The sequence below is a fragment of the Ixodes scapularis genome, unplaced genomic scaffold (genome assembly GCF_016920785.2).
Source record: "Ixodes scapularis isolate PalLabHiFi unplaced genomic scaffold, ASM1692078v2 PGA_scaffold2__306_contigs__length_199485367, whole genome shotgun sequence".
NCBI lineage: Eukaryota > Metazoa > Arthropoda > Arachnida > Ixodida > Ixodidae > Ixodes > Ixodes scapularis.
Genome location: NW_024609857.1, coordinates 2,874,322 through 2,901,170, shown reverse-complemented (window position 1 = coordinate 2,901,170; position 26,849 = coordinate 2,874,322). Strand labels below are relative to the sequence as shown.

At 50.2% G+C, this 26,849-nt stretch overlaps 1 protein-coding gene across 1 annotated transcript in view; it reads left to right on the top strand.

The window, feature by feature from the left end:
• The window catches only part of LOC8033273 (trichohyalin), a 118,475-nt gene extending 91,985 nt beyond the window's left edge, over nt 1-26,490 (top strand). The window contains exons 5-15 of the mRNA XM_040499213.2: nt 2,351-2,518; nt 2,868-3,035; nt 3,262-6,705; nt 7,183-7,356; nt 8,111-8,310; nt 8,639-8,774; nt 13,391-13,522; nt 15,597-15,757; nt 16,861-17,008; nt 18,115-18,204; nt 23,037-26,490. Coding sequence (XP_040355147.1) covers nt 2,351-2,518; nt 2,868-3,035; nt 3,262-6,705; nt 7,183-7,356; nt 8,111-8,310; nt 8,639-8,774; nt 13,391-13,522; nt 15,597-15,757; nt 16,861-17,008; nt 18,115-18,204; nt 23,037-23,051 — 4,836 coding nt within the window. The 3' untranslated portion in view covers nt 23,052-26,490. The remainder of the gene's footprint in view (nt 1-2,350; nt 2,519-2,867; nt 3,036-3,261; nt 6,706-7,182; nt 7,357-8,110; nt 8,311-8,638; nt 8,775-13,390; nt 13,523-15,596; nt 15,758-16,860; nt 17,009-18,114; nt 18,205-23,036) is intronic.
• The last annotated feature ends 359 nt before the right edge of the window (nt 26,491-26,849 follow it).

Below are 26,849 nucleotides of genomic sequence, written 5' to 3'. Positions count from 1 at the left end.
GCTGAGTTGCCGACTTCGGCCTCTCCAGGAGCATTACGGACTCCGAGTCGGGCGTCTACCACCAGTGTCCAAGGGCGCCCTCCCGGTGCGGTGGACGGCTCCTGAGTGTGTGCAACTCCAGGTATTCCCCTTCAAGTCCGACGCCTGGGCGTTCGGAATGCTGCTGTGGGACATTCGTCACTTCGGGCTCGACGCCCCACTCCGGCCTGGGCGCTCAGGAGGTGACCCGCCACGTGCGCGGCGGTCACGGGATGACGCAACCGATCGACTGCAGCTGGGAGCTGTACCGCTGGTGAGGGACCGCTGTACGAACTTTTGGACCATGGACCAATGAGCCGGGCTCTTGTGTCCCGTGGCGGCCTTTTTCTTTTTTTTTTTTCTTATTTTAGTTTAGTTGTTGTGTGTGTGTGTTGCTCCACCCGTTTGCGGGTGACTATTGGCTAAGGAGGGGGGAGTGTGGGGATTGTGATCCCTCAACATTCTGTCGCGTCAGCGTTCTGGCGCGCCGTGGCGGCCGCGCTGGCGTAGCGAGAGGTGGCGCTGCTTACCACTGTGAGTGGCTTCCTCCTCTCCCCCTTTGGGGCGATTTCTGTAACGGACCCCCGCACAAAGGAGATCGACGTGTCGCTCCTTGATTGGCCACTTCGCCCCCGCCGTTATCTTAAAACCAGCGGACAGCGGTCTCGCTTGTCTCGCTTCTTCCTGGGATTCGGCGGCGGCGACAACGGGGACCCTTCCGGCGCACCGGTGAGCGTTTACCCCGTACTGTACCTTTGTGAACGACCGTTCGGCCGTGGGCGATCTCCACACCGACGGCGTTCACCAGCTTATAGCCGCTGTGTTGTTGTTATTTGTTTCATTGTAAATAAACAGTTTATCACCGTTACCAACGTGACTGGTGTCTGTTTGCGCTCGACGAGCAGCATGCCACGCGAGTACGAACCCGCTTCGCGGTAGAGCGTCTCGCCGCGAACGTGGAACTCCCAAAGGCAGTGGCCCTAAGGAGGACCACAGCATAAACTGCCGACCGATGCAGCAATGCGCAGCATTTGGTTGCGGGCCGTCGTCTTGCGTAGAGCTGTGGACAGCGGTGTCAGGATTTGTTCGTTGCATTTCCGACCAAAAGACTTTGAGCAGCACCTTCACGTCAGCCGGAGTCTGGGTAAAAACACGAAGTTCCCGCGTCTGAGGAAAGACGCTATTCCCTCACTTTCCTTGCGCAAGGAGCCCACACCACATCATCTCCCGTTCAGTCGGCGTGAGGTCGCTGAACGGGAGCTCAAACTCGTTTGCGAGCGCGGCGTTGTCGTCCATTTCTTCCAGGTTTTCTTCACAGACCGCCGTGCACTACAGCGAACCACGGGAACCACACTGAGTGTGCATAAATCCTACCGATGCTGACAGTGCTCCCTGACGTCTTTTCTCTTTCCAGGGGCGAAAAAGGGAAGAAATCTGAATGTTTGTTTCGGTTTCGCAAATTTATTTGCAGGTACAGAAATAAGAGTCACAACGTTCTAGAAAAGATTGTGTGGCATGCCAGGACCCCAATGGTTCTGAAAACACCATCTTTTTTTAAAAAAATTATATTGCCTTCATGGTCCCTTTAAACGAGATTGAGAGAGTCACTTTATGGTATTTTCTTTCTATGCTGGCCATACATTCTCGAAAGATCCTGCGTGTAATACTGGCCTTAGTTTCACATGGAACATCAATCACGGCATTCGTTTCATCAGATTCGCCAATGAGATGGGCGATCAGTATATAGGTCATGCGGTCCCAGTGGCCCAGATAGCGTTCATCCCACTTGCCACATAAACTCTATCATTAGTGCATGGTACCCATCGTTCGCTTAAGTGGCTAAACTACTTTAAGGAAGGTCAATTACTGATATCCGACTATACTGTGAGGGAGTATACACACAGGGACCACTAAGAGCGCAAAGGGAAGTAGGCTCAACTAGAATGAGGGTATTCTGTCCCATAACCAGGTGCGGACCACTGGACCTGCTTTCCGTCTTAGTCACTCTTATTTTCTTTCGTATCACATGGCATCCTCGGGCACTTATCTAGGATTTGAAACCAATTACTTGATCGGAAGAGCAGATAATCCTCAGCGCGGTGCCACATCTAGCGAATGTTAGATTCTCAATGTCCTGATATTACAAGAATCAGGGTAATGGCCTTGTGAAAAGAAGGTCTCCGCGCGAAACCAAAGAACACCATGTACGTGGGGCAGGATTTCACTTCAAATGCTCGTGAGGCCGTAGGGTTGAGGCTTTGCATTTTGTGTTTTAGAAGGGGCCACCTGGCATGAGTCGCGTGACAAGAAGGCCCTTCTCCCTTGGTTGCAGCTCGACGAGCTTCGCGTGGAGTTGAACAAGCGTGACCAGGAGCTGCTGGCCACGGGCGCCAAGATGAAAACGCTCGAAGAACAGCACCACGACTACCAGCGGCACATAGCCGTGCTCAAGGAATCCCTCTGCGCCAAGGAGGAGCACTACAACATGCTCCAGGCAGACGTCAGTGCCCGTGTCTTTCCCCTTCTCGTTTCAAGCGCCACTCCGCCCGTGCGCTGGCTTTGGCACTGCATTCTTTACGCAGTCTTGGTTGAGACACTGCTTTTAGCGAGCCGGCCCAAGAGCCTTTTCTCAATGGTTTTCCGTTTGCGAGTTTCTCTTTGGGATAAGTATATTCGCTCATTTCTCTTTACAGCACTTTAGGTTATTTTAGGTTAATAGTTACGCCCTTTCTTGAATGCTGGTGCTGGGAATGCTCTCAGGAACTATAGTGTTGACCATTTGCACATGCTTAGTCGCGTTGCTTATGCGCCAGACAATATCTTAAATTGATTTTTGTGCATTGCTACAGGTGGAAGAATTGCGGCAGAGACTGGAGGAGAAAAACAAATTGATCGAAAAGAAGACTCAACAGGCTCTGACTGCGACACAAGAGCGGAATCATCTGAGCCAGGAGCTTCAGGAGATCCGGGATCACATGGACATCAAGGATCGCAAGATCAACGTCCTCCAGAGAAAGGTGCACGTCGAGAAGCATGTTTTGACTCGTCTGTTTCGAAGCTAGCTTGATCCAGTTAAAAGTTCCCCCCGAAATAAATCGAAGATAGAAAAGAACATAAGGATATCTTTCAAAAATGTATATCGCATAAAAAGGCTCACAGTGGTTAAATCTCTTTTTAAATCAAGTGCAAATTGCTAGCGCAGTGGCGCGATCGTCTGAACGAAGCAGTTTTCTTGCCGCGCAGATCGAGAACCTGGAGGACCTGCTCAAGGAGAAGGACAACCAGGTGGACATGGCGCGAGCTCGGCTGTCGGCCATCCAGGCACACCACTCGACATCCGAGGGGGCCCTGTCCAGCTTGGAGGAGGCGATCGGCGACAAGGACAAGCAGATCGTGCAGCTACGCGAGCAGCGGGACCGCGCCGAGCAAGAGCGCAACGAGGAGAGAGACCTGCACGAGCGGCAGCTGGCAGAATACAGGATGAAGATGCACGCCCTGGAGAGCGAGATGGACAAGCTGCAGGGCCGCCTGGACAAGGCGAGCGCGGAGAAGGACCGACTCGAGGCCCGCCTCGAGAACTCGCAGTCCGAGCTGGGCCAGGCTCGTGCCGAACTGGACAAGATCCAGACCGAGGTGAGCCGCTCGTCGGCAGACTGGGAGAGACTCCGGGGCGAGCACGCGCGTCTCTCGCTCGAAAACGACCGGTTCCGCGAGCACGTGGGTCGCCTGGAGCAGCCGCTGGCCGCCACTTCGGCGTCTATAACGACCAGCTACCGGGCGGGGGCGGCGCTGCAGCAGCAATACCCACAGGACGACCGACTGCAGGAGAAGCTGGACCGCTGCCAGGCCGAGCTGCGCCGCGCGCAGGCTGAGCTGCGGATGACCCAAGCCGAGCAGGATCGGGGCCGCGGTGAGCAGGAGCAGCTTCAGGAGAAGCTCGAGCGATCCCAGGGCGAGGTGTATCGGCTCAAGGCCAAGCTGGAGAACGCCCAAGCCGAGCGAGAGGCGCTACAGGAGGAGTACGACCGCGTGCAGGGATCCGTGGCTCGCGGACAGGCGGATCGGGACGCGGCACAGGCGGAAGTTGAGGCCCTACGCGCCGACTTGGAACGCGTACAGGGAGCACTAGTGAAGGCCCAGACGGTGCAGGAGAAACTGCAGGCCGCGCTGGACCGAGCCCAGCTGGATGGCGACCGTCTCCAGGAGAAGGTGGACAAGGCTGCTGCCGAGACGCGTCGGCTGGCCGCCGAGCGAGAGCGCTGCCAGGACGAGTTGCAGAGTCTACAGGGACAGCTGGCACAAGCGCAACTGCAGGCGCAGAGGTCCCTCAAGGAGCGCGACACTTTCCAGGCCGAACTGGAACAGGCTCGTGAGAAGCTGGACCGCGCCCAGGCGCTCCAGCAGCGACTGCACAAGGAGCGCGATGCGGTTCAGGCAGATGCGGACGCCCTCAGGGACCGGATGGACCTACTTCAAAGCCAACTGGCTAAGGCGCACAAGGAACGAGAGAACGTTCAGGCTGAATTTGAGGTGATGCGTGACCGGCATGACAAGGCGACGCTGCAGGCTGAGCGCGGACGTGCCGAGTCGGACGCTGCACAGGCGGAGCTGCGGGCGGCGAGGGACCGGGCCGACAAGCTGCAGATCCAGCTGCAGAAGGCCCAGGAGGAGCGCGAGCTATGTCACCTGGAGCAGGACAAGTTGCGCGAGAAGCTGGACCGAGCACAGGCAGAGAGCTTCAAGGCGCAGGCTCGCTGGGATCAGGGCCAGGCCGAAGCCGATAGACTGGCCCTCGAGCTGGACAAGTGTCAGGTACTACTGGCTAAAACAAAAGACGATCAGAAGCGCTCCCAAGAGGAGTTTGAGGGGCTGCAAGACCTGTACGTGCGCACTAACGCCCAACTGGCCAAGACCAAAGAAGCTGAGGACAAATGTCGTCAAGACTTGGACCGATGCCAGGTGGAACTGGAGGTAGCACGTGATAGGCTCGATAAAGCCCAGCTGGAAGCGCGCCGGCTTCAGACGGAGCGAGACCGGCTGCAGGCAGAGGTAGACCGAATGTCTCTCGACATGGACCGTATCCAGACGCAGGTGGGCAAGACACAGACTCATCACGAGAAGTCCCAGGAAGAACTGGCTAGGATGCAGGTGGAGCTCGAGAAGCTTTACGAGAAGTTAGACAGGGCCCAGACGGAACTGCGTAAAACCCAGAACGAGAAGGATAGGCTTCAGTCGGAGAAGGAGAGCCAACAGGCCGAGCTGGATCGCTACCAGGCTCAGATGGCCAAGTACCATAACGTTCAGGACAAGTCTCAGGCAGATGTCGAGAGGCTGCGCATAGATGTCGAGAAGATGAGGGACAAGTATGAGAAGACGTTGGCTGAACTCACAAAGCAGAGTGATGAAGCCGCGCGACTGAAGACCGAGCTAGACCGTGTGCGCGCTGAGAAGGGCGTTACGCAAGAGGAGCGACAGGCTCACGCTGCCGAAATGGAGCGCCTCTTCATCGAGGTTGAGAAGGCGAAAGACAAGTACGAAGGAGCACGGGCCGAGCTCAAGAAGCAGCAAGAGGCTCGCGCGCAGCAACAGGCCGAAAATGAGCGTCTACGCAGGACACTAGAGGCCACTCAGATCGAACTTCAGAAGGTATCTAGTGTTACTGAAGACCGCAACAAAGAGGAAGCGGAGAAGATGGCCGTTGAGTGCCAACGATGGCGCGAAAGGGCTGAAAAGCTTACCCAAGAAAGGGACGTTTTGCTCGCTGACCTCAATAGGGCCCAGGCCACGCTGGATTCGCTTCAATCAGCAAGTGAGGGTGACCGTCAAAAAAGCAGTGCGGAGGCAGATCGCTTGAGACACCTCCTAGGTCGATCAGAAGAAGACCTTCAAAAGACTGTTGGCGAGAACAGCCGCTTGCAGATGGAAGTGGAACGCCTCAAGCAAGACGTTGAAGACGCAGAGAGGTACATCACGAGTGTTCAGGAGAGCACGCAGAAGGAGCGCGGCCAGCAAGAAAGCCTTCGCGCGGAGGTAAAGAGGTTACAAGAAAGCCTCGAAATCGTCCAGGAGGAACTGCGCAAGACGACTCAGGATCGAAACAAACTTGAAGTTGAAGTACAAGAACTCGTGGGCGAGTTGCAACGGCGCAGCGGGAGCGATGCTGCAATGCGGGCTCAGGAAGAAGCCCACTCTAAAGCAGAGATGGAGCGGCAGCAGCACGAGCTTCAGCAACTCCAGAAAGAGACCAAAAAGACCAACCAGCATTTGCAAAAGCTGGAAGCCGAAAACCGCGAGCTCAGGGCAAAGTTGGATAAGGCTCTGGAGGCAGCCACACAGCTACAGAAGCAGGCTGAAGAGTGCAGGGCAGAGAGCAGCAAACTGAAAGAGGCTAACCGGGCGCTGAAGCAAAAGGAACAGCAGCAGCAACAGCAATTACAGCAACAACAACTGGCGCACCAGCAACAGCTTCAGCAGAAGGCAGAAACGGGACTTAAGAACGGGGAGAAGGAAAAGCTGCAGAGGGAACTTGACCGGATGCAAGTGGAGATGGAGAGCCAGCGGGAAGAGGCCCAGAAGCTAAGGAAACAGTTGGACAAGGCTCGAGCGGAGGTCAAGAATTCTGCCGTGGAAAGGGACCGTTTCCAGGAGCAACTTGAGAAGCTGGTCCAAGAGATCGAAAAGAGGGAGGTCAGTGAGGCGACTCAAGAGACAGCACGTTACTGCCTGCTCGCTCCTCGAGATGCTTTTTTACGCCTTGGTTCTCCTTTTACAGCCCTAGGTTTATGAGGCCTCACTAGAAGACTTTGGTTCGTTTGCACCGACAGACTACGGTGGCCTTTGCAAGCTGTTATGTAGAGCACGTCTTGGTTTCTGCACTGGTTCTGTTTCAGGTTGAGCCTGATCTTTCCATTTTTGCTTGAAGGCACCATCGTATGTTTTCGTATGTTTTTGTTATTGTTGCTGTCGTTGTACTTAGGCACCTTTCGTCGCTCAGACAAGGTTCGTAGTGCATGCTGAGCCCTTAGTTATATTTTGTTTTTATGTTAACTATAGTCTGAACCTGCAAGAACCAACTTCGTGTTTACCCTGCGTTGAATGCAAAGTGACTTTGTTATGCAACAATGTTTCTGTAATGCTAACGCTTTATTTGCGCCTGGGGGGCAGACTGAGATCCAGAGCCTTCGGGCCAGGGCCGGCCAGGGCAACCCGAAGCAGGATGCAGAGCTGGAGGCCCTCAAGAAGCGACTCGACGAGAGGCAGAAGTCTCTAGACGAGTTCGAGAAGCGGCTGAAAAAGAAGAAAGAGAAATTGGAAGAAGCTGAAGCTGCCCTACAGAAAGTGAGTCCCACACGTCTCGTTTACTCGTTACCCTTTGAACTTTGTCTCAAACGCTATATGTAGGTGGCGCTTCGCGTGGCTATTTAAGAAGGATTCGGCCTAATAAAACTTCAGCTGAGTTTCCAGCTTCCGTCCCGTTTTCCCCCGCTCCTGTGTTATCACGTCAGTAATGAACCAACTCGCTCGCACATTTTCTTTAGTTTGAATAGCTTCAGCAGTAAATACGACCTTTCGTTTTGTGGGTTTCCTTCCGCCAAAATTGATGACGTCATGCCCCCCCCCCCCCCCCTCCCCTGCCCGCGACCGTCAGTGTCGCGCATCCAGTTGCCCGTTGAGAGATTTTGCATTTTGCTTGGTAGGGGGCGGTGGGACTCGGGAGGACGTTATTTCATAGTTGGGATGTTTCAAGTCGAACAGAAGTTGCACAATCTGGCAGGATCGCCCTACGTCAATGTCATGCCGACGCCGGGCGCCGCCATGTTTGCCGTAGATTTCGTTTGTTGTTGGCGAGCTGCACCAATAGACAACTGACTTTCTTGCATTTACTATTGATTTTTTTGTAGTTACGCAACATCTGTTACGGTGTAATAAATCATGCGCGTGTCGAAGTAAGTTTTGTTGAAACGTCTCGTTGTAGTTTGTTCCTCTTGCTTTTGTTTGAAGACTCGTATGCCTCGAGGTCCCTTTTGACGTCGTCGACGACATTAATGACAGACGTGAGGCTTTAAAGCGCCGGCTCGGATTGCGTTGGCAGGTGGGGAGCTCGGACACGGAGCAGGAGTTGGTGCGTCAGCTGGCGGAGATGAAGATGCGCTGCGCCGACCTGGAGACGAGGCAGGGAGGCGGAGCGGGAGGCGGAGCCAACGAGGCGGAGCTGGAGCGTCTGCTCCAGATCATGTCCTCCCTTGAGGAGGAGAAGTTCAACCTCAACGCACAGATCAAGGAGCTCCAGGAGTAAGTTCGACTCGCGCTCGTACTTCGCAAAACTTTCTCGTGCTTGCTGACTTCCGATGTGTAACGACCTACCAGAAGACACCTTGGATGGAAGTTTGAGATCGGCGCGTGCCCGTGCTTATTGATCTTCGGTCTGTTTTAGAGCGAGTATTGAAAACATCCTGCACACCTTACTTTTTACTAAAACAATGGCAGAAAGTCAAAGAGAAGTTTCAGGGTCCGGCAACTTGTGGTTCCACTTTCTTGGACATGTGAGGATGTGCAGCAGGCATGTCACGCGGCTATTGTCAATCGATAGCGAGTCCGAAGGCTCGTCTTTGTGCTGCAGAGCCCTGAGGGAGCGGGATGCCAAGCTGAGCAGTCTCAAGCGCAACACGCAGGCTGACAAGACACGTAGCGCCCAGATGCTCGACGAAGCCCGCAGACGGGAGGGAGACCTCGGCAGGGACGCCTCCAAAGCTCAAGTGAGCAGCGTCTAACAGCGCCACTTGCTGCAGGTTTGGTACGAACGGGGCCTTCCGCTCGGGCTGCAACTTGACCGCCTTTTACGAACAAGTCAGCCTTTCCCGGGTGTGGGCACTGCGCGTGCGCAAAAACCAGAGACGCATCTCCACATACGCCTTGCCGACAACGGCGCAGTGGCGTGACGTCAGGGCCGCTCGTTGGTGTGCACGGCATACATACACGCTCCGCTCTGTTGCTGAAGTGCTCACAGAGCTCCAGGTCGCGCCAAGAACATAGCCAAGGTGGAGGCTTTTCCGAACCTTATGAGTGGCAAAACTATAAAATATGAACGGCAAAACTATGGCGCAAAGTACAAGCACAACTAGAAGAACCCTGCTTCTGCTTTCTGTCCCTGTTCGTTCGGTTATTCGTGTTTGCGATAGAGGCTTTTAGCAAACCGTTACCGTGTTCAGCGTACCACACTCCTAGAGCCTTTGAAGCATGCTTTTAAGCGCGCGCCCCGTGGTCACGGTATCACCCGGGGGCGCACTTAAGAGCACGCTTCAAAGACTCTGGTAGTGCGGTACGCGGAACACGGCAACGGTTTGATAAAAGTCCCTAATGTATATCCAGCTAGCTTACCGGGACATTTTAGTATCTACTGAAATATTCTGGTGGGCTAGACGGACCGCTTGAGGGAGAGTGAGAAATTGCCGTTTACTAAACAGTGGAGTCAACCAGCGCCAATGGCTGGTTTGCAAACTCACTGGAACAAGACGCAAGGAACTTGTGTTCGTTTTATAAAACTGGAAGTCGGCATCGCTTCCCATCCGGGGAAGGGGGATGTGACTGAGTGTATCAATGTTCCACAGCTCGGAGCGCGTGTAGCGGGGAGGGAGAGAGAATGCACTTTATTAAACAACACAAATTAAGTGCTCAGAATTACCCTGGCTTGATATGCCATGGTCGTTTGATCTTCTAGTGGTTCCGACGCTAGCCAGGCATTCCAGGAAGTGGGACGGCGTTAGGGAGGAATGGGGTGAATCATCACCTCCTAGATTAGAAAGGCCTCAGCGCTGGCGACTCGGTATGTAAAGATGGTGGAGAGGGAAGGCCATGCTCCTGGCGGCCGGTGGCGGCGGCTGGCACCGCCACAGGTCGACCTGCGCTATGAAACATGTTATGTTTTAGTAGGAACGTTTTGTTTGAAAACATCTTTCAACGCAGTTTGTAGTGTGGACCTATTCTTTAACAATGACTTCTCGACGTTTGTGAAGATTGACACACTAGTGTGGCCGTGCCGGGATGTGTAGTACATTTCAGTCGAAACATTTGTGCCGTCTTCAAACTGCTATGCTTGCGCTTCAACACCAAGTCGACGTGCCGCGCACGTGGTGTCTTGTGTCAAGAATGTTTTGTATGGATACACAGGATAATTTCATTCGCAGCATTTCATAGGTGAGGTCTACCATAATTTGAGCTTGATTTGTGGTATAGATGCACGTAGCTCTTCACAAGAATCTCTCTGAACTGCTTGCATTCACACATAATATTTATATATGAGGTTGCGTTATTGACCAGGCTTACTTAAAAGCAGATGCCACAGCAGATGCCATGAGAGATGAATATGTTTTTTTTACCAGGACAGATGTTTAGAGTCTTCGTCGAACTGATTGCTGCGGAACACAAATAAGTTGATGTGATATGTGACTTGTTTATAAGCAAACAAAGGGAATACATTTGCCAGACCAATGTATCTACAACCCAGTTTTCATTAGGAGACTACTGGATAATTAGAAGCTTTATACTTTGTGGCAGGCATGGGACGCAGGACACAACAGTTTTATCCTTTTAGTGTTGCGATGTAAACTTAAAAAAAAAGAAAAAAAACTTTTACTCGAAGAAAAGTCTACGAACTTTAAATTGAAATATATGGGACAAGATTTCAGCTATTCTAGCTGCAAAAAGAGGTAAACTCCCCTTCAGAATAATTTAAAATCCTTGTATAAATTTCTTGCTCAAACAAAAACAACTCTAGGCCAAAAGGAACATCGGACCACTAGATTTTCCTTTTAACTACACTGCTGTGTGAGATTCAAGTAATATAATTGAAACTAACACAGACGTTTTAATTGATTTAATTAAGCGTTTGTTGATTAAAGCCTCATCGCTGGTCGGGGGGGCTAGATCATGAGGATCACAGACGCCCGGATAAGCATTTCGCGGGCGAGTTGATGGACCAGCTCATTACCAGCGATCCCTGCATGACCTGGGACCTACTGAGAGGAGACCGAGGATGGGTGGAGTGTGTGTAAAGCCGCCTGGAGGTCTACTTGGATATCTGGAGGCGCGGGCAGCCTGTGAGTCCGTATAGATCGTACAGCTTATGTGCGAGGCAGTTGGACGAAATCTTGGATAGGATGTATGAAGGGAACTAATTGTAGTGTGATGACATTAGGGAGGGGGGGGAAGAAAGGGGCAGGCTGCTCTGTAGATGTGGGTGCAAACCTGGAGGTTGGGGATTGTGGTGTGTAGATTGGGTATGCCGCTATTACCGTGGCTCCTGTCTCGGAGGCGGACTCATCATCATAAGCTGTGGTTTGTGTTTGGAAGGATGAGTTGGGGGGGTGACGGGACGGCTAGCTTTGCGCCCTCCTGCATCCGTCGTCTATGTCCGGGGACATGTGGCGAAGTACAGAGCCAAACATATAAGGGAATGTCAATGGGAGAAAGTGCTGCCTGCTCCGGGTTCCATCTACCCTGAGGTGTTCCCGAGATGCGGGTTATTTGTAGATCCCAATGTATGTGCAGAAGAAAGATATTCATATCGACATATTGTGCCTGAACATTATTAAATTTATTCTAAAATCATTGATGACGTTATTAAGGATCAAAGCTGACAAAACCGGGGATGCAGGCTAGTGTGACAGTTGCGTCGACTGCTTTGCGTTGCGTTGTGTCGTGCTGCACAGCGCTTCCCCATTGGCTCGTCGTAAGTGTCGCCATAGCAAGAGCTAGACGCAAGCAGTTTTAACGAGGCGCAAGTAGCTGCAGTCGCATTCGAAGGCAACTCTGTGAAGGACTCTAATATCTAGGAGCTTCGTGCCAGAGATTCTTTTTCTAGGTGCAAATAATTTTAGATTTATTTATCCTGGGCAACAGCCAATGACATCAGTATATTATGTGAATTAAAAATATCAACCGCCCACGAACTGAAATCATCCTACGCTTTCTTAAAAGCATCACCTTCGTTCACAAAACAAAAAGGAGCTAGAAGGAATACCTTTTTCAGTAAAGAGAGGACACTCATTATAGTTTGAACTACTTAAGATTCTAGAATTCTTAGCAGCTACCTAACACCAATCAGTTCAGGTGAAGATCATTCAAACACACTCACGCTACCTATTGGGCAGCGTGCAATTTTTTTTAAATGATCCGAAAGGCGAGTTGGTTATTATAAATATTAAATTTGTATAAATTATTATCAGCAAATTACTATTAATGTTAAAATCACACACAGTGCGAAGGACAGAACCGAGTGAAAGAAAAAGACATGACGAGCGCTTGCGATTTTAGTCACTTTATCTTTCTACTGCTCATCATCCTTCTCACTATTGGTGTTCTAACATCTCACGCTGCAGCAAGACATCCATATTTAGTAAGCTCAAGTGTTGTAGCCTTAAGCTCTAATGCCATTTGGGTTTCCTCCCTGATAGATGTGTAAAAGTAAGTACCCTGTCCTGTTACGCACAGGAGATTTTGTGGCACTAACCTGGGGCCTGAAACATGTGCTTATTTGTGCCCTGGTGTCCCAAGCTTCCTTACTGAATGATCGCCAACCGCCCAACAGTGCTTGTCTGCCCGGGAAACAATGCATCGACTCTGCGCCTGACAGTTCCCGCTTCGGATTCCTCTTGTTGCAGCCACCCGGTCCTGCCAGCTTCTTCTCCAGCTTTTTCTAATGTTTCCACTCCTTTGTTGCTATGTGGTGCACGTTTTGTTCTAAACCACAAATCACTCATTACATGTCGCTTTACTCGAGGCGGGTGTGCCCGGCGGCGCACCCGCAGTTGGTTGTGTGCAATCGCCGCTTGTGGGCAATTTCCGTTGTTTTTTTTTTTCTTTTTCTTTTTCTTTTTTTATTTATTTCTGAGCGTCCACACGCGCACGTTGGAGAGGAGGAGCAGCCACTATCGCGCAAGCTAACTATACTGCCTTAAATAAAACGAGAGGTTTCGTTTTAGACGTGTGCTAAATACCGTTGTTACTTTGCCGCCGATAACTATATGCGAAGTGTTGCATAAGCCGTTGCTCTTTTCATCGCACTCACGGTGCCGTTTTGTAATGTAACTACGAACGAGGCGACGGAGTGTGTACGTCTTGAATCTTCCACGTTTCCGTATACTGATGCAGCACACACACATACAGCCCTACACGAACACGCGGATAGACTCACGGGAAGGGGGTTACGCTTGTGGCCCCCTTCCCTCGCTGTGGCGATGCCACGGAACATTTGACCAGGGGGATACGTTTTTACCCTTGTTTTTACTTTGCTTTTCTGCGTTAACCGTTTGAGTTGTGTTCTGCGAGGCTTCTGGTTCTGCCTTGTTTGCACACGCTCTGCTGAACCGACCAGGAGCAGTTGGAGCAGCAGCAGGAGCGCATCGAGGCACTCGAGGAGGCCCTCCGAGAGAGCGTCGACATCACGGCCGAGAGCGAGGCGCAAGTAGTGCGCCAAGAGGCGCTGCTGCAAGCCGCCCACGCCAAGGTGCGTGCCCCGAGGCCGCGGGGCCGACGGAGACGAGCCCTCGGAACTCCCATCATGCAACGAAACAGCTATGCACCCGAAACAACTCTCAGTGGGCTTCCTTGAAGGGGGAACTGAAGCGGTTCTGTATTTGAGGAGAAACACTTAAATTTGGCCTCCAGCATCACGAATATATTGTGATTATTTTTCAGTTTGGGACACGGAGGCTGCAAAAGCCATTTGCAAAGTAGCGCTGAAGGCCCTCCTTCCCAGAGCGTGACGTCATGTTAGGAGTTTTCGGCATCTCCGCTCTCGCTCATCTTCAGCGCCCATCAAAGCTACGCACGTGTACTCTTGCTATTTACAAAAGGGGCAGAAAAAGACGTCACGACTAGTTTCAGTGCGGGGGAACATAACTGGCAAGCTTGCAATCGACATATTGCTCTATTACCCAAGCATCAAGGAGTATGCAGGGATTGGTGTTCCACCCGCCACACGCCGCACGCCTTTCCCATATTAAAGTTTCGAAGTAAATAACCAAAATAAAGCGTTGACGAACTCGCGTGCAAGATGCCATTTGTTATAGGTTTTTGCTTTAGAAAAGTTGCTACTGGTGAGGCCAGCACGTGCGACGCGTGGAACACAAATTCCCTGCATTCTCCTTGATGCTTGGGTAATTTAGCAATAGGTCTATTGCGCGCGCTGCCCACACGAACGACACGCGCTTGTCGACCGAAAGACCCTAGCCTGACGAAACGACTGGTAGGAAGTTTTTCGTGTTTTCTCTGTTTAGTTACATCTTCAGGGAAAACGGACGTAATATTCAAATTCCTACGGGATAACAATACTGAATAATATTTCCCTAACTTTTTTTTTTCAATAGTCCCTTTAGCTTCTTTTTAACGAGCTCAGTCAATGAGGGAGGCGAGTGATACTGCATCCCAACGGCCACGCACTTTTAGTGGCAAAAGGGTGGCCGCCCATTTTGCCACTGAGACTGGATTTTGATTGCAGCAAGACACTGACAACTTATCTCATTGCTTCAGCTAATTAAGGGAAAATCGACGACTAGCGCTTCCCGTACATTGCACGGTGCAGGTTTTACTCGGGAACTTCTGATAGGGTAGGTCTATTTGCAAATTAGGTAAACCAGACTTTTACATTGACACGGTACTTCTGTAAAAATGTCCTAGTACCTACCTGTATCATTCGTGGGGCCTAAATTTTAATTGTTTGATTGCATTTGATGTTTTATTTACACTAACTAAAAAAAAAAAAAAGAAGAAATCCCCAAAATGTTAACAGGCTTTTGCCACCCTTGTAGGTTACACGGACTAGAGAAAGAAACAGCAATGGCAGTTACGACGAAGAGCAATCGTTGTCGCGAGTTATACGAGAGGGATCAGAAAAGAACAAGGCCTACCCACAATAGATAAGAAGCCAAGCAAACAATTGGAAGCAAAAAGGAGAAAACTGGCAGCGCCCTTTGTCTGCGAACAGAATGCTCTATTTAAAGAGCGATCCTTTAAGTTTGCTCAGAAGACGTCATACACTCGTTTCGAGGAATGGAACACATATTATTTATTCATTTGCCCATTAAAGTCAAGGGGAAAATTGACATGTCGCGATATTAGGTCACATGACGCCATGGTGTCACGTGACTTCACGCCCTCAAGCCACGTGTCCACGTCTCGCGATGTCAAGTCGCGTGACAGACGTCAGGGTGTCACGTGATACCATGACGTCACGTGACGCCACGTTCGTTGCTAAAGTGGGAGGTTTGCTTCTTAGCGAAGCATATCTTAGTCAACATTCAGAGCTGTCGATACGAGTTGGGATACAGAACGCCCGCGATGGGAAGCCGATAGCGAAGAGACCATATGATCAGTGGCGTAGCCAAAAAAAAAAGGGGGGGGAGGAGCTATGGGGCTTCAGCGCCCCCCCCCCCCCCCCCCCCACCTCCCCGCAGCTCCACGTCATGGACATCCCTCCCCCTGCCCCTTTCCCAAATGAAAAAAGGATTGATGGCTACGTTACAGCATTTGAATATGACGAATTCTTCCCTTGTCTTACACTGGGGTGACTGTCTCTCCAGATGTGCAAACTTGAGGCAGAGCTGCGAGGGCTGCAGAGCGGCCACAATGCACGCTGCACCAGCTGCCCCGACCTGAGGCTGCAACTCCAGGACGTGGGGCGAAAGCACCAGGCGCTCTGGGCAGAGCGCAAGAAGCATCTCGAGGAGCTCTACGACATGAAGTGAGCGCTCCCCTCCAGGCTCAACGATTCTGAGAGCCCATGTGTACAAGTACATACCTAAGGGTTTCACGGGGCTACAGGATGGCTAAGTGAACATGCGAAATGAAAAATTGGTATGTATAAACGAAATTCAACTTTAATGAATACTATAGCATCGCGGAACCATATATAAATTGTTGAGGGGGATTCCAAAGAGAGTTATGATGCCCAGTTTGACTTTGGGGAATGCAGTTGTGTGTATGACACCTGATATTCAAGCAGGATAGGAAGTAAAGCGATGCGGGGTGGGTAGACCATCTTAGGAGCACATGGTAAAACACCGAACCAAGGGGCACAAACCGACATGAGCTGTTCCTCACTCCGAAGCAGGGAAGCTAGGAGTAAGAGGGATCTTGGAGGTGAACTGAAAGAAATGAATTAGGGACGCTTTGCAGGAAAGTCTTTTGTGCATGAAGAGTATGGATACAAGATGGAGTGTGCAAAGTAGAAAATATAAATCGAAAGTTTTTGACTCTTATGGGGACGCAGATCAGGTAACACAAGTTAAAACGATAGTTAAAACAGCAAAGGGAGACATATGCAATGCAAGCAGGGTTGCTAAATCAGATCTGGAGGCATATAGCATTGGTGACATATATGTTGTTTGAGGCTAGGGCGACAGTATTGAAAACAACGATATAGAGCGAAATATTAGGAAGATACAGTCTGTGGATGGCGTGGAGATTAAGGAGACGACTGAACGTTCGATACTTTGTTGTAAAGGGCGTCATTCTGCAGTTGCCGTACAGGCAAGACTGAACTTGTAAAGGCACTGGTTTGAAGGACAGCCGGGGTAACACAGACCTTGGGAAGGCAGAGATAACCAGATAGCGGTTATCTGTTTGGTGGCATTAGTTGAGCGGAGGATAAATATTCTCTTTTTTCTTTTCCCGTCAACTGGTTGAACGGAAGATTAACCTGGATGTTTTATGTAGCATCCGGTAGAGGTTGATATTTAAAACGCCGGCTGGGTGGCACAAGTGGTTACCCGATTTAAAGGGCCGTACGGCATTCATTCGTTGGCGCATTCAAAGCGGGGACACGGGGTGTGTGTCATCTCGCAGGTTGGAGGCTCTGTCGGCGTCCATCAGTGAGAAGGACGCCCACCTGGCGCTGCTTGAGGAGCAGGGACTCGGGGACGAGCGCACCAAGCAGCAAGCTCATGCTCTGCGGCTCGAAAAAAAGCGCCTTGTCCAGAGGATCCAGCAGGAGGTAGGCCGCCCAAGTTCCGCGCTTCGGACGCGCAGTACGCTCGCAGAAGTCACGTGTTGCATATTGCACCGCAATGCGGCTAGAACCGCAGTCACTGGTCTTTTCAAGTAGTGAAGAGAGCGATCGGTGTCATGTGCCGAAGGCCATACAATCTCAAGAATAAACGCCCAAATTCTCTTGCAGACGGAACCGACGGTTTTCTTTTAGTGGGAAAATAATTTTGTGGTACTGATGCTGGAAATAGACGATTTAAGTTTTGTCATATTTCGATCGTATCGTTGATGAACTCTGAGGGCCCCGGAAATGTGACGGAAAAGCGCCGGTGCTAGTACCAACGTGTTGATCCTTCACCAGCTTGCCTGCGCAGTAACCCTTAAGATAGTGCTGTTCAGACGCCAGCTGCTTCATTTAACGACAGGCACTATAGCCTACACGGTCAAAATATATTCCCTAGTGGTTCTTTTATATAAAGATATGGTGTTTTCTGTCACTTTAATTGCACAAGGGATAACAAATTGAACAGAAAGGCTTATGAAAAATATGCTGATATTTTTCCAAATGGAAGGAGTTTAAGCAACTCAGTGAGAGTGAGAGCTTCATAATGCCAAAAGGAGCCAAACCCCACGCGGTTTTCATTTGGGCTCACCGAAGCCCTTCCCCAACCACAAACTGGTTCTTTTATATTCTTATTTGTTTTCATAGTAGGATTTTCAGTTCGAGCTGCTACACAAAAGAATGAAAACAGAAATGGAAGCAAGCTCATCGTATGCCGCATGAATTTTTTTCTCTTTTTCTTTATGTATCAATGCGTTTGTGTAATTCACTGGAAATTTAGGAAAAGAGAAAACTTTCGCTACTTTTATCAAACAAAAAAAACCCGGTTTTAGCGTTTGTTGACTACCGTACCCGATTAAAACACGTCGGCGATCGAAGCTGGTAGGATGAACTTGAATAGAAACGTTTCTTGCCCCGGACGTTTCTTGTTCGGAGTTTGAGAAGCAAAGCGTCGCCTGTGACTCCGAGGGTTCCAGGACGTTGGAAGATTAGACCGGTGACTATGTGTTCGGAGTGGATGATTCAGCGTACGAATTCATGCCCTATTACAGAATGAAAGCCGTGTGAAGAGCATCGCTGAAGCTGATGAAGCCCTGCAGCGGGTCAACGGGACGTGCGCCAAGGAACCCGTGGAACAAAAAGTGAGACTCCTCGGCCATTTCTATTGACAGTGACGGGCATCTGATGATCGCTTCGCAGCCGATTGAGTTGCGCCATTCCCCGAACAAGAGAACGCCTTCCTTAAGGGCACAGGGTAAGGTAAAATTGAAAAAAAATTCGATTTTAGTTTTTTTCGCAATTTGAAAAGTTTAGTTCTTTCTGCACATTTTCCATTGTCCCAGTGTTTTTAGAAAGCTATATTTCGGGCTGAAAATCACTTCTTCCGAAAGCAAGTAGCAGGTGACCACGCCTCCTTTTGGGATACACTCCCTGTTTATCGATGAATTCTCCAACAAAACAAAATCAACACGAGACCTAAAAGCTTGTCCAGTAACAGATAATCTCAAAAAATTATTTCGCAACTATTGCATAGCTTTTTTTCAACCAAGACAATCACGAGACGCTGTGCACGTTTTTCCCAGGTGTGTACCGTGTGTACATTCAAGCGTTTGTGTTTTCGTAACGACAAAATGGCGCCATTGAAAGCTTTTCCTTTATTCAATGGTGGCAGCATTGCACAAGCCAATGTTTTGAAGTTTTGTGGATGGAACCCTGTGTGGAAAACCATCAAGTGGCTGAGGGAAGTTGACGTCACTCGAATATACTTTACGGACCAAGCGACATGGCAGGTCACAAAAGAGGCCCGGCAAGCAAGGCGATAAGCCTAAAGGCGAAGACATGGCTTTAGCAATGCCTTTCAAGCTGGCGGCTATTGAAAAAATGACTCTGAGGCTGTTGGTGCCAATAGAAATTCGTTAATCACCAGTTTTTTTACTTTAAACTCAATTATCTCAAAACAGTGTTTTTTAGTACATAGGTACCATTTTTTCCTTAACCTGACATTATAGAGGGTTGATTTTTTATTCCTACCACATACATGGGTGTTCAAAAATACTGAACTAAAATTAAAAATGTGCACCTAGCAGTTTTTGAGTTACGAAGTTTTTAATAGATGAAAACAACTAAAATTTCAGTACTAGAATAAAAAAATATAAAAAAAAAACTTATTTTAGATTGGTTCAGATAATTCTAGTTCAGTGGATAAAACACAATATTTCGAACAAAATGATATCTACATGACAGGAATACTCCTAATAGTCACCGAGAAAAATGTTCCTCAACATGGCCTCAAATGCATGGGGAGTATATAGGACTTACCCTGTGCCCTTAAGCAGTCAGTCATACGACGCTAAAGGGCAGCTGCCAAAGTCGCCTAAACGGAGCTGAAGCAAAACAAACACGATGCCTTTATTTAGTCGAATCAAATCATTTTACCTGATCGCGTGCATGCGACCGTTTGCTCGCGAATTCGCCATGCATTGCGGAGGAGCCGCAAAACCATGCCCTCAACCATTATGGCCGCTGAGAGGGCATCGACAGTTTGGAGCACCCGAATAATCGTTCCTCGGTTAATGAGATTGCAGCTTTTGCGGATAAGGACGCTCAATCACACAGCTAAAAAATGGCACCTTGTTTTTTTTTTTGTTGTTTTTTTTTTTTTTTTGGGGGGGGGGGGGGGGGGTTAATAGATTGTTCTTTGACCCCTATAACGATTCCCGATACCTGCGCTTTTACGCATGCTTTGTATCGTTTGCGTGTATAAGAATGGAAGTGAGAAATCTATCTGCTAAAGCTCTCATTATTGCGCGCTGACGGTTTAAGGTTGAAGAATTTTCCTTCTCCGCTTCAAAGGGGGAGCATAACGAAGGAGGGGGATAAGGAAATGTAGCGCAATAGTTATGCCGCCAGACGCACTTTGGGTAAAGATAGCACTGCTCTAGGCCCCGCCCATAACGAACGGAAATGCTAGAGCCTAGGGGGCCGGGTTTCAGGCCTGTATATGAACCCGCAGGTTGTTCGGTCTCCCGTGGTGTTAGTTTCGATTTCGTTTTAATTTCGGTTTAAGGCATCGGAGGAAAACGCTCGCTACGGCCTATTAGTGTTTATAAAACTGTTTCCAGTGGCACGTACAAGCTACTATATAAAAGATATGTTACGTGTATACAGGGTGTTCGCGCCACTTCTGGCCGCCATGACACGGGGAGAGGAATACTTCCGGTGCTCCCATGTTTACCTTGTGCTTGTTTGGGCGCACGACGACAAGTTTCCTAGCGAGAAATCGCGCGAGATACGCTGCTCTCTACTCCGTTTTACCTTTGGGCAAGCGAGGCCGAAGCTACAAGCGCGAGCATGTGGCCCTGAACAGTGCTTGCACTGCACGAGCTCGCGGGCTTGGCAGGGACGCGGAAAGCCCGGAGCTTGCTCTTGTAGCTTATTTTTGTGGAGATCATAGAGTTAATATAATAACCTAGAGCAAAAGGTTCCAAGCATTTGGCCGCTTCGGAACGGCGGGAAGCGGACATCGGTAGTCCAATAGTTGGCGGTTCCTATGAGCCCATATCACTGACGACGTTTTGCTATGCACAAACAAGCAACTCGTCACCTGCAAGGTCTGTACCTTATTATTTTCTCACTTAGCAGAATAACACCGGAATTGCGCACTGACAAAATTAAATAAAGTTGACAAGAGCTGGAGCAACTTCAACTTGTCGCGGCAATACGAACAGGCCTTGCCTTTCGTCTGCTTTCTTCCTCTGCTATTTTATAGCTTATTTCCAGTTTTTTTTTTTTCTCGGGACCGGAGATGTTAGCGCTCAGAATTTGCCGCGTTCTGCTCCCGTCTTTACCCGCCTGGTCGAGGTTGTGCCGACGTATCCGTCGGAAGCACTCATAACGTCGACGAACCGACTGCTCGAGCGTCGCCTTGTCCCGGTTCCCAATGATTGCTGGAATTGTAGAAAAAACACTGCTGCAGCTGTAGCTCCGTTGACGCCGACTTTTACGGCTTGGAACATTTAATTATGGCGCAACGGACCATTTTAAACCTCGAGTAGCGGACAAACTACAGTGCAAAAACAGCCCCAAAACACACAAAACATAGCATAACAGCGACGAATGACTGCAATATGGATTCCGGCGGGTTCCGGTCAGATTTACAAACCAGTAGTGCGTTCCATTATGGTATCGTGCAAGAACCCGGTTCTTCGACGAGACCACCATGCAATGCACTAGCCAGGCATTTTTAGAGCTTGGCTCTCACGGAATCGCTCCCTAGTTCACAAGGCGTCGTCGCGCAACCGCCTAAGGAGAGGGTAAACATAGGAGAACCGGAAGTATCCCTCTCACGGCGGCCGGAAGTGACGCGCACGCCCTGTATTGACATGCGGAATGTTTGTTCGTGCCGCGGTAGTGTTTTATTCGATATATTGTTATGTTTGAGGAACAAAAATACATATATAGATTCAATATTGTTTTCGAGGATATCACTAAATCTAAGGACAGAACGAGCGGGTTGGTATGAATAATTAAACTTGAGGAAGAAAACGAGAAGGGACGGACACGGGCTTTTGTATTTGTCCGTCCCTTCTCGTTTTTTTCCTCAATGTTAATCACTAAATCGTCTCCTCCGCTTCGCACTCGAGCTTATAACATTTTTTTTTAGGCGTGCGAGTGATTTCGCGTTTACCGAGATATTCAGAGGAAGATTTCGGCCGACGTAGTTTGCAATAAGCGACTGTCGCAAGTATACCGTATTTTCCGGTGTATAGTCCGCACCCGGTGTATAGTCCGCAGAGAGAAATTTCGGGTCAAAAATAAAAGATTTTGCTTAGATAGTCCGCACCCGGTGCATAGCCCGCACCCGGTGCATAGCCCGCACCCGGTGCATAGCCCGCACCCGGTGCATAGTCCGCACCTGGTGCTTAGTCGACACGAACATCTTCTCATAGACGGCACACGTTTACAAATGTTTGCTTTTTAGCTCACAATAAAGCCTATAATGCGCATAAATCATCATTAACATACACTTTCGTGCACAAAATTCGTCTCGTCATAATAAACGATCTTGAAAAACACAATTCCTGTATAGTCCGCACGCGTAGATAGTCCGCACAGCCAGAAATTTCAACTTTTAAACATGTATTGTCCGCGGACTATATAGCCCGGAAAATACGGTACACGCTTTCGGAAGCGCTGAGCGAGTTCTTGTTTTCCCAGCGGGATAGGCGTAAGCCTAGCGTCCAACGCAACGAGGTAGAGCGCCTTAGAGCGATAAACTGGCAGCTGAAAGTGACCTCTAATTGGCCACCGCCATGTTGCACATTTTTGACCACTAGAGACGTGACCTTATAGTTTTGCGTCTAGATTTTATCGAAGTACCTCGCACAAATAATTGCCTAATGATCTTTAATAACAGTACCGACGAGAAAAGTTATGTTCCGTTTGTTTTAAGTCCAAAATGGTACTTTTGCGTCAACAACTCGGGCAGCTTCGCAATGCCTCCGTTAGATGCCGTTAGTTGCGGTGCTATATTTTGGGTTTCTATCGGAGCTACACGCTAATCTTTGGGGCTAACGCTAGCCCCTTCGTTTTCTTTTCGTCCTTAAGACTAACCAGAAATGCCTGTAAACATTAACTTGCGACCTTTTTAACTCGTACTGACCAATTTAAATATGTGCCCTTTCCTTGCAGTTTATCCCATTTGATTTCGGCCCTTTCTGAACTACGTTCCCCTGCAGACTTCAGCCGTGCTTGGAAAACTTCTTCGTTGTTGGGTTGTTTTTAGCTCAGCCAAGTGCATTTTTTCTTATAAAAGAAATAATCTTATAAAAGCTTAAAACTTGAATATATGTTATTTAAGTAAAATAAACACAGATATATGTGTTGTTCTAATCGTTCGGAGAAGTTCAGGCATATACTTTTGGACCTTGTCGACGTGCCCCGCCCTCCAAGAGTCTGCTTTTCTCCGACGCAGGAAAAGGACTCGTGACGAAGGCTTCCCGCCGGGGCCCCGGGATGAAGCATCGTCTGGCCTTGTGTCCAGGGAATCCCCGTGAACTGGCTCATTGGACGTTTGTCGCGAGTGCTTGGCAGGAAGTTCCTTCTCCGCGAAGTGTGCTCTTTGCTGAAAGCGTCGCCTGCACTGTGCTCCTTCAGCTGCCTACACGAGCGTCTCGTTCGCACATCGTTTACGTGCCTTCACGGTGCCAAAAAGGATGCCTGCGTTTTTTTGGCAGCCAGTGACAGGTGGTCGTCCTCTTTTTTGCCCAAGGAGTCCCGCGGGAGCGACCTCCCCTGCTGCGTTCCATTCCTTCTCATAAAGCCGGGCAGCTTCGACTCCTGGCACGTGCGAATGTTGTATAATGTTCCTCTTTGTTGATTTCGAGTCATAATCTTTCCATCGCATTTCTGTTACAGCTGAACACACGAGGAAAATATTGATGTTTGATTTTATTACTGCGTGTAAATATTGCATGTTTCTACGGGGTAAAGCTTTCGATGTTCATGTACATTCGGGTATGTTTTTAGTCCTTTCTGTGAACAACTCTTACCATAGAAAGCATCGTGCCTCTGTGAGATACTTGGTTTCTAAATGTCTTAGACTGTACAAATTATGTTTCGTTCCGATCCATACAATTCAATGTGACGATGTTCCTCTAGGGCAACGTGTAGATGGTGTCAAAAGCTACACACGCCGTTTTGAGGCTCTTCCGATCTAAATAACCTCGAAGACTCCCCTTCTCCACGAGGGCTGCTCGGCCGGCGACACAAAGCGAAGCGACGCGACTCCCAGATAACGTTCGCTCGCGACAGTTCCTGCGCCCTCGCGACGGGCGTACTTGTACGGGCATGCTGCGCTGGCCGTGCCCGCAACAGCTTGCCTGCCAACCCCAGCTTCGACTCGAGCGAGCCAGCGTCGGCGCGCCCTTAGGTTAGCTGTGGCGTCCCTTTAGCATGTTTGAAGAATACTCCTAAAAGCACGAGCGCACATATCAGCATACCCGAGGTTGTAAAGCTCGCGCCTGGTTGTGCGAACCGCCGAGCGAAACCACGTCCGTCGGGCGAATTCCGAGCTTACACAAAACAGCGGCGGAACAGCCGGGACCCGTAGTTGTACACACGTCGCGACTCTAGGACACATTACTTGGAATCTCGACTTGCGCAGCGGTGGCCAATCATAGCGTTGCAGAACTCGGCACGCGTTCCTGCGTCCGGCCACGCGAGGCTGTTGGGGCGGTGCCGTCGTTGCAGCATGTGAACTGCGCACAATCTTGAGCGATTCCGGAGAGCCAGGTATCATTGGGCGAGACCGTTCAAATCTGTTACGCAACTTTGCAGTGCCTGTCGAATCTCCCCGACGTCATATTTTGCCCCCGCTTTATGCATGGCGCCGCCCCCGCAGTTGGTTCGTGCCCCGAAAGGACAGCCCCGTCGAATAACTTTCGCGCACGCCTTTCGAGAGCCGTACACGGCTGGAGTGTGCTGCTCGTTCAGGTTGCCTTTGAGGACAGTGTCCTTCACGGTGACAGGGCGACATCTCGCTGTGTCTTCCTTTTGTTTCGGTCTTCGCAACAAAAGTTTTAAACGCGGGAGATGTTTAAGCGAGTTCACTCAAGGTTCATGTCGAACAACGAGAAATGACATGTAATCGGAAGTACATTCACGCTGATGTTGTTTCATCGGGATAACTCGGTCTCGAAAAACTAAATGCGCTTAAATGTTGAATGGAGTTCCCGCGTTTTATCCGAGGGCACCCATGGGTTGCGGCGCATTTTTCATATTTCTTTTTTATCCTCTACCAAGCTTATACTCCCACTCTAGAAGTGCACACGGTACTCTGTGCCTGCGTGTCTGTTCGCGTGCGTGTGCTTGCGTGGCACACGTTGCGTTTTGTTTTCTCGTGGCTCCGCGCTCGTCCTGCGTGCATGTGATGGTATGCGTGTGTACATAGTTCGGTGTGAGCGCATCTTCAGATGGCCCGGTGCGCAACAAGTGCACTTCATCGCATGGGACTCGCGGAACGGCGCTGCGCTTCTTGCATCTCCTTGGTCAGTCTGGGCGCGCTGGCGTCGCGAGTCAGCCAGCTCGATGCAAGCTACGTTTTGCTGCCTTTTATGCGACGCGAGGCTTCTAAAGGCTGGTTTGGACATCTGGATCAAGGCTGGTTTGGATAGCAACCGGAACGACAGCAGCGACAGGGGGACGGGGACGCTCCCTTTGTAGCCTGGCAACCAGCTCACGGAGCCAAGGGGTCGGTCACGTCGCGTGCGACTGACCAATCACGGACGATTTTGTAGATTGATTAACTGTGGTGAACGGCGCACGTGGTTCTCGTGACCCTTCTGTGGTCGCTGTCGTTTCAGATGATGTAAACGCAATCGACTCCAAGGAACAACCCTGGATTTGGTTACGTTAACAGAAACTGGAGCAACAAATGAGAGAGCCCGCACGACGTCGTGCTTGATATGCCCCTTGGTAACTGACTTTAAGGAGTAGACGGGTCGAATGTGTCGCTTTCAACTCAGCGCTTTGGAGACTGATTCGTGCAGCGACTCCTCGCATGGCCACGCGACGCCGTTGTCCCGCCGACTCGTTGCTGTCGTTCCAGTTGCTGTGTGAACGCAACCGACACAAAATGTACGAACCTGCCCGAAGTCGTCGAGAGAAACGCACGTGTGCACTTGATCTTTCACGTGAGCTAGCCTGGCACGATTGTCGGAGTTCTGAGAACGTTCCGGCACGAACGACGACTGCGCTGCGGTCGTGCATCGCTCCACAAGAACACCGGAAAGGCGACCGCGTGCCCGTTTCAACACTGCCAACGCATTTAGGTCCGGCCTGGCGAAACTCGGCGGTCACCGTCTCGCCTATGTCTCCTTCTCGAGACGAGGGTGTTTTCTTTTTGGTCCACGTCGCGTTAAGTATCGCGCGTTACTCTGAAGCTTGCTGGTGAACGGCCCCGGTTCAGCTTCGACTCGAACGTCATGACGCGTACTCTGGGCTGAGCGCGCTTTATGCTGCCCTGGAGCGACCACCCAAAAACTCCGGACGACCAGAATTCGCCGGTATTCCATATTCCGGAGAGGGCGTTAGCTCCTGTTCGCCGATTCCCTGACAGCAGCTCCCCAAGCCGCTGTTGGGCCCTTTGGGTTTCTTCCTTCTCCAGCATAGCCTATACACCCGGGCGACTCGCCGTGTCCGAGCGCTCTCTCGCGGCGAGGCGCGCCAACAGCAATACACTCCCGCCTTCCCGCTCGATGGCGTGCATCCGCCGACCTAAAACAAACGTGCCGTCTGCGCTTACCACTCGTGGCTGCAACGGAAATGTGCGTCAACACTTTCTCTCTCCCCCCTTCACTTTCGAAAAGAGTGTGCCGGACGTTTTTGTTTTAAAAGAAAGCATTAAAAAGCCGTGGTTGACCACCAAACGAGGCTGGTTGTTTTCAATTTGCGCGGTCCGCCGGACTGTAGGCAGCGCTGGAGCCGCCAGAGCCGAGCACCAGGAGAGGACGTCGCTTCATCTTGCAGCGCGTCCTGCGCAATGCGGTTGGCACGAACACCACACCGGTGCCTGTCCGTCTTTCTAAGACCACTGCATTTTACATCGAAGCTGTATACCCCTATTAGCCACGGAAATTTGTGTGTCGTAAGCAAAAAAACAAAAAAAAATCTCTCGGTGATCAAATGATGGCAAAACAGCATATCTCCTTTGAAATCAGGCATACAGCATACAGCTCGGTATCTGTTTCAATAAAGAAAACCACAAAACAAGCGTCAAAACCACATG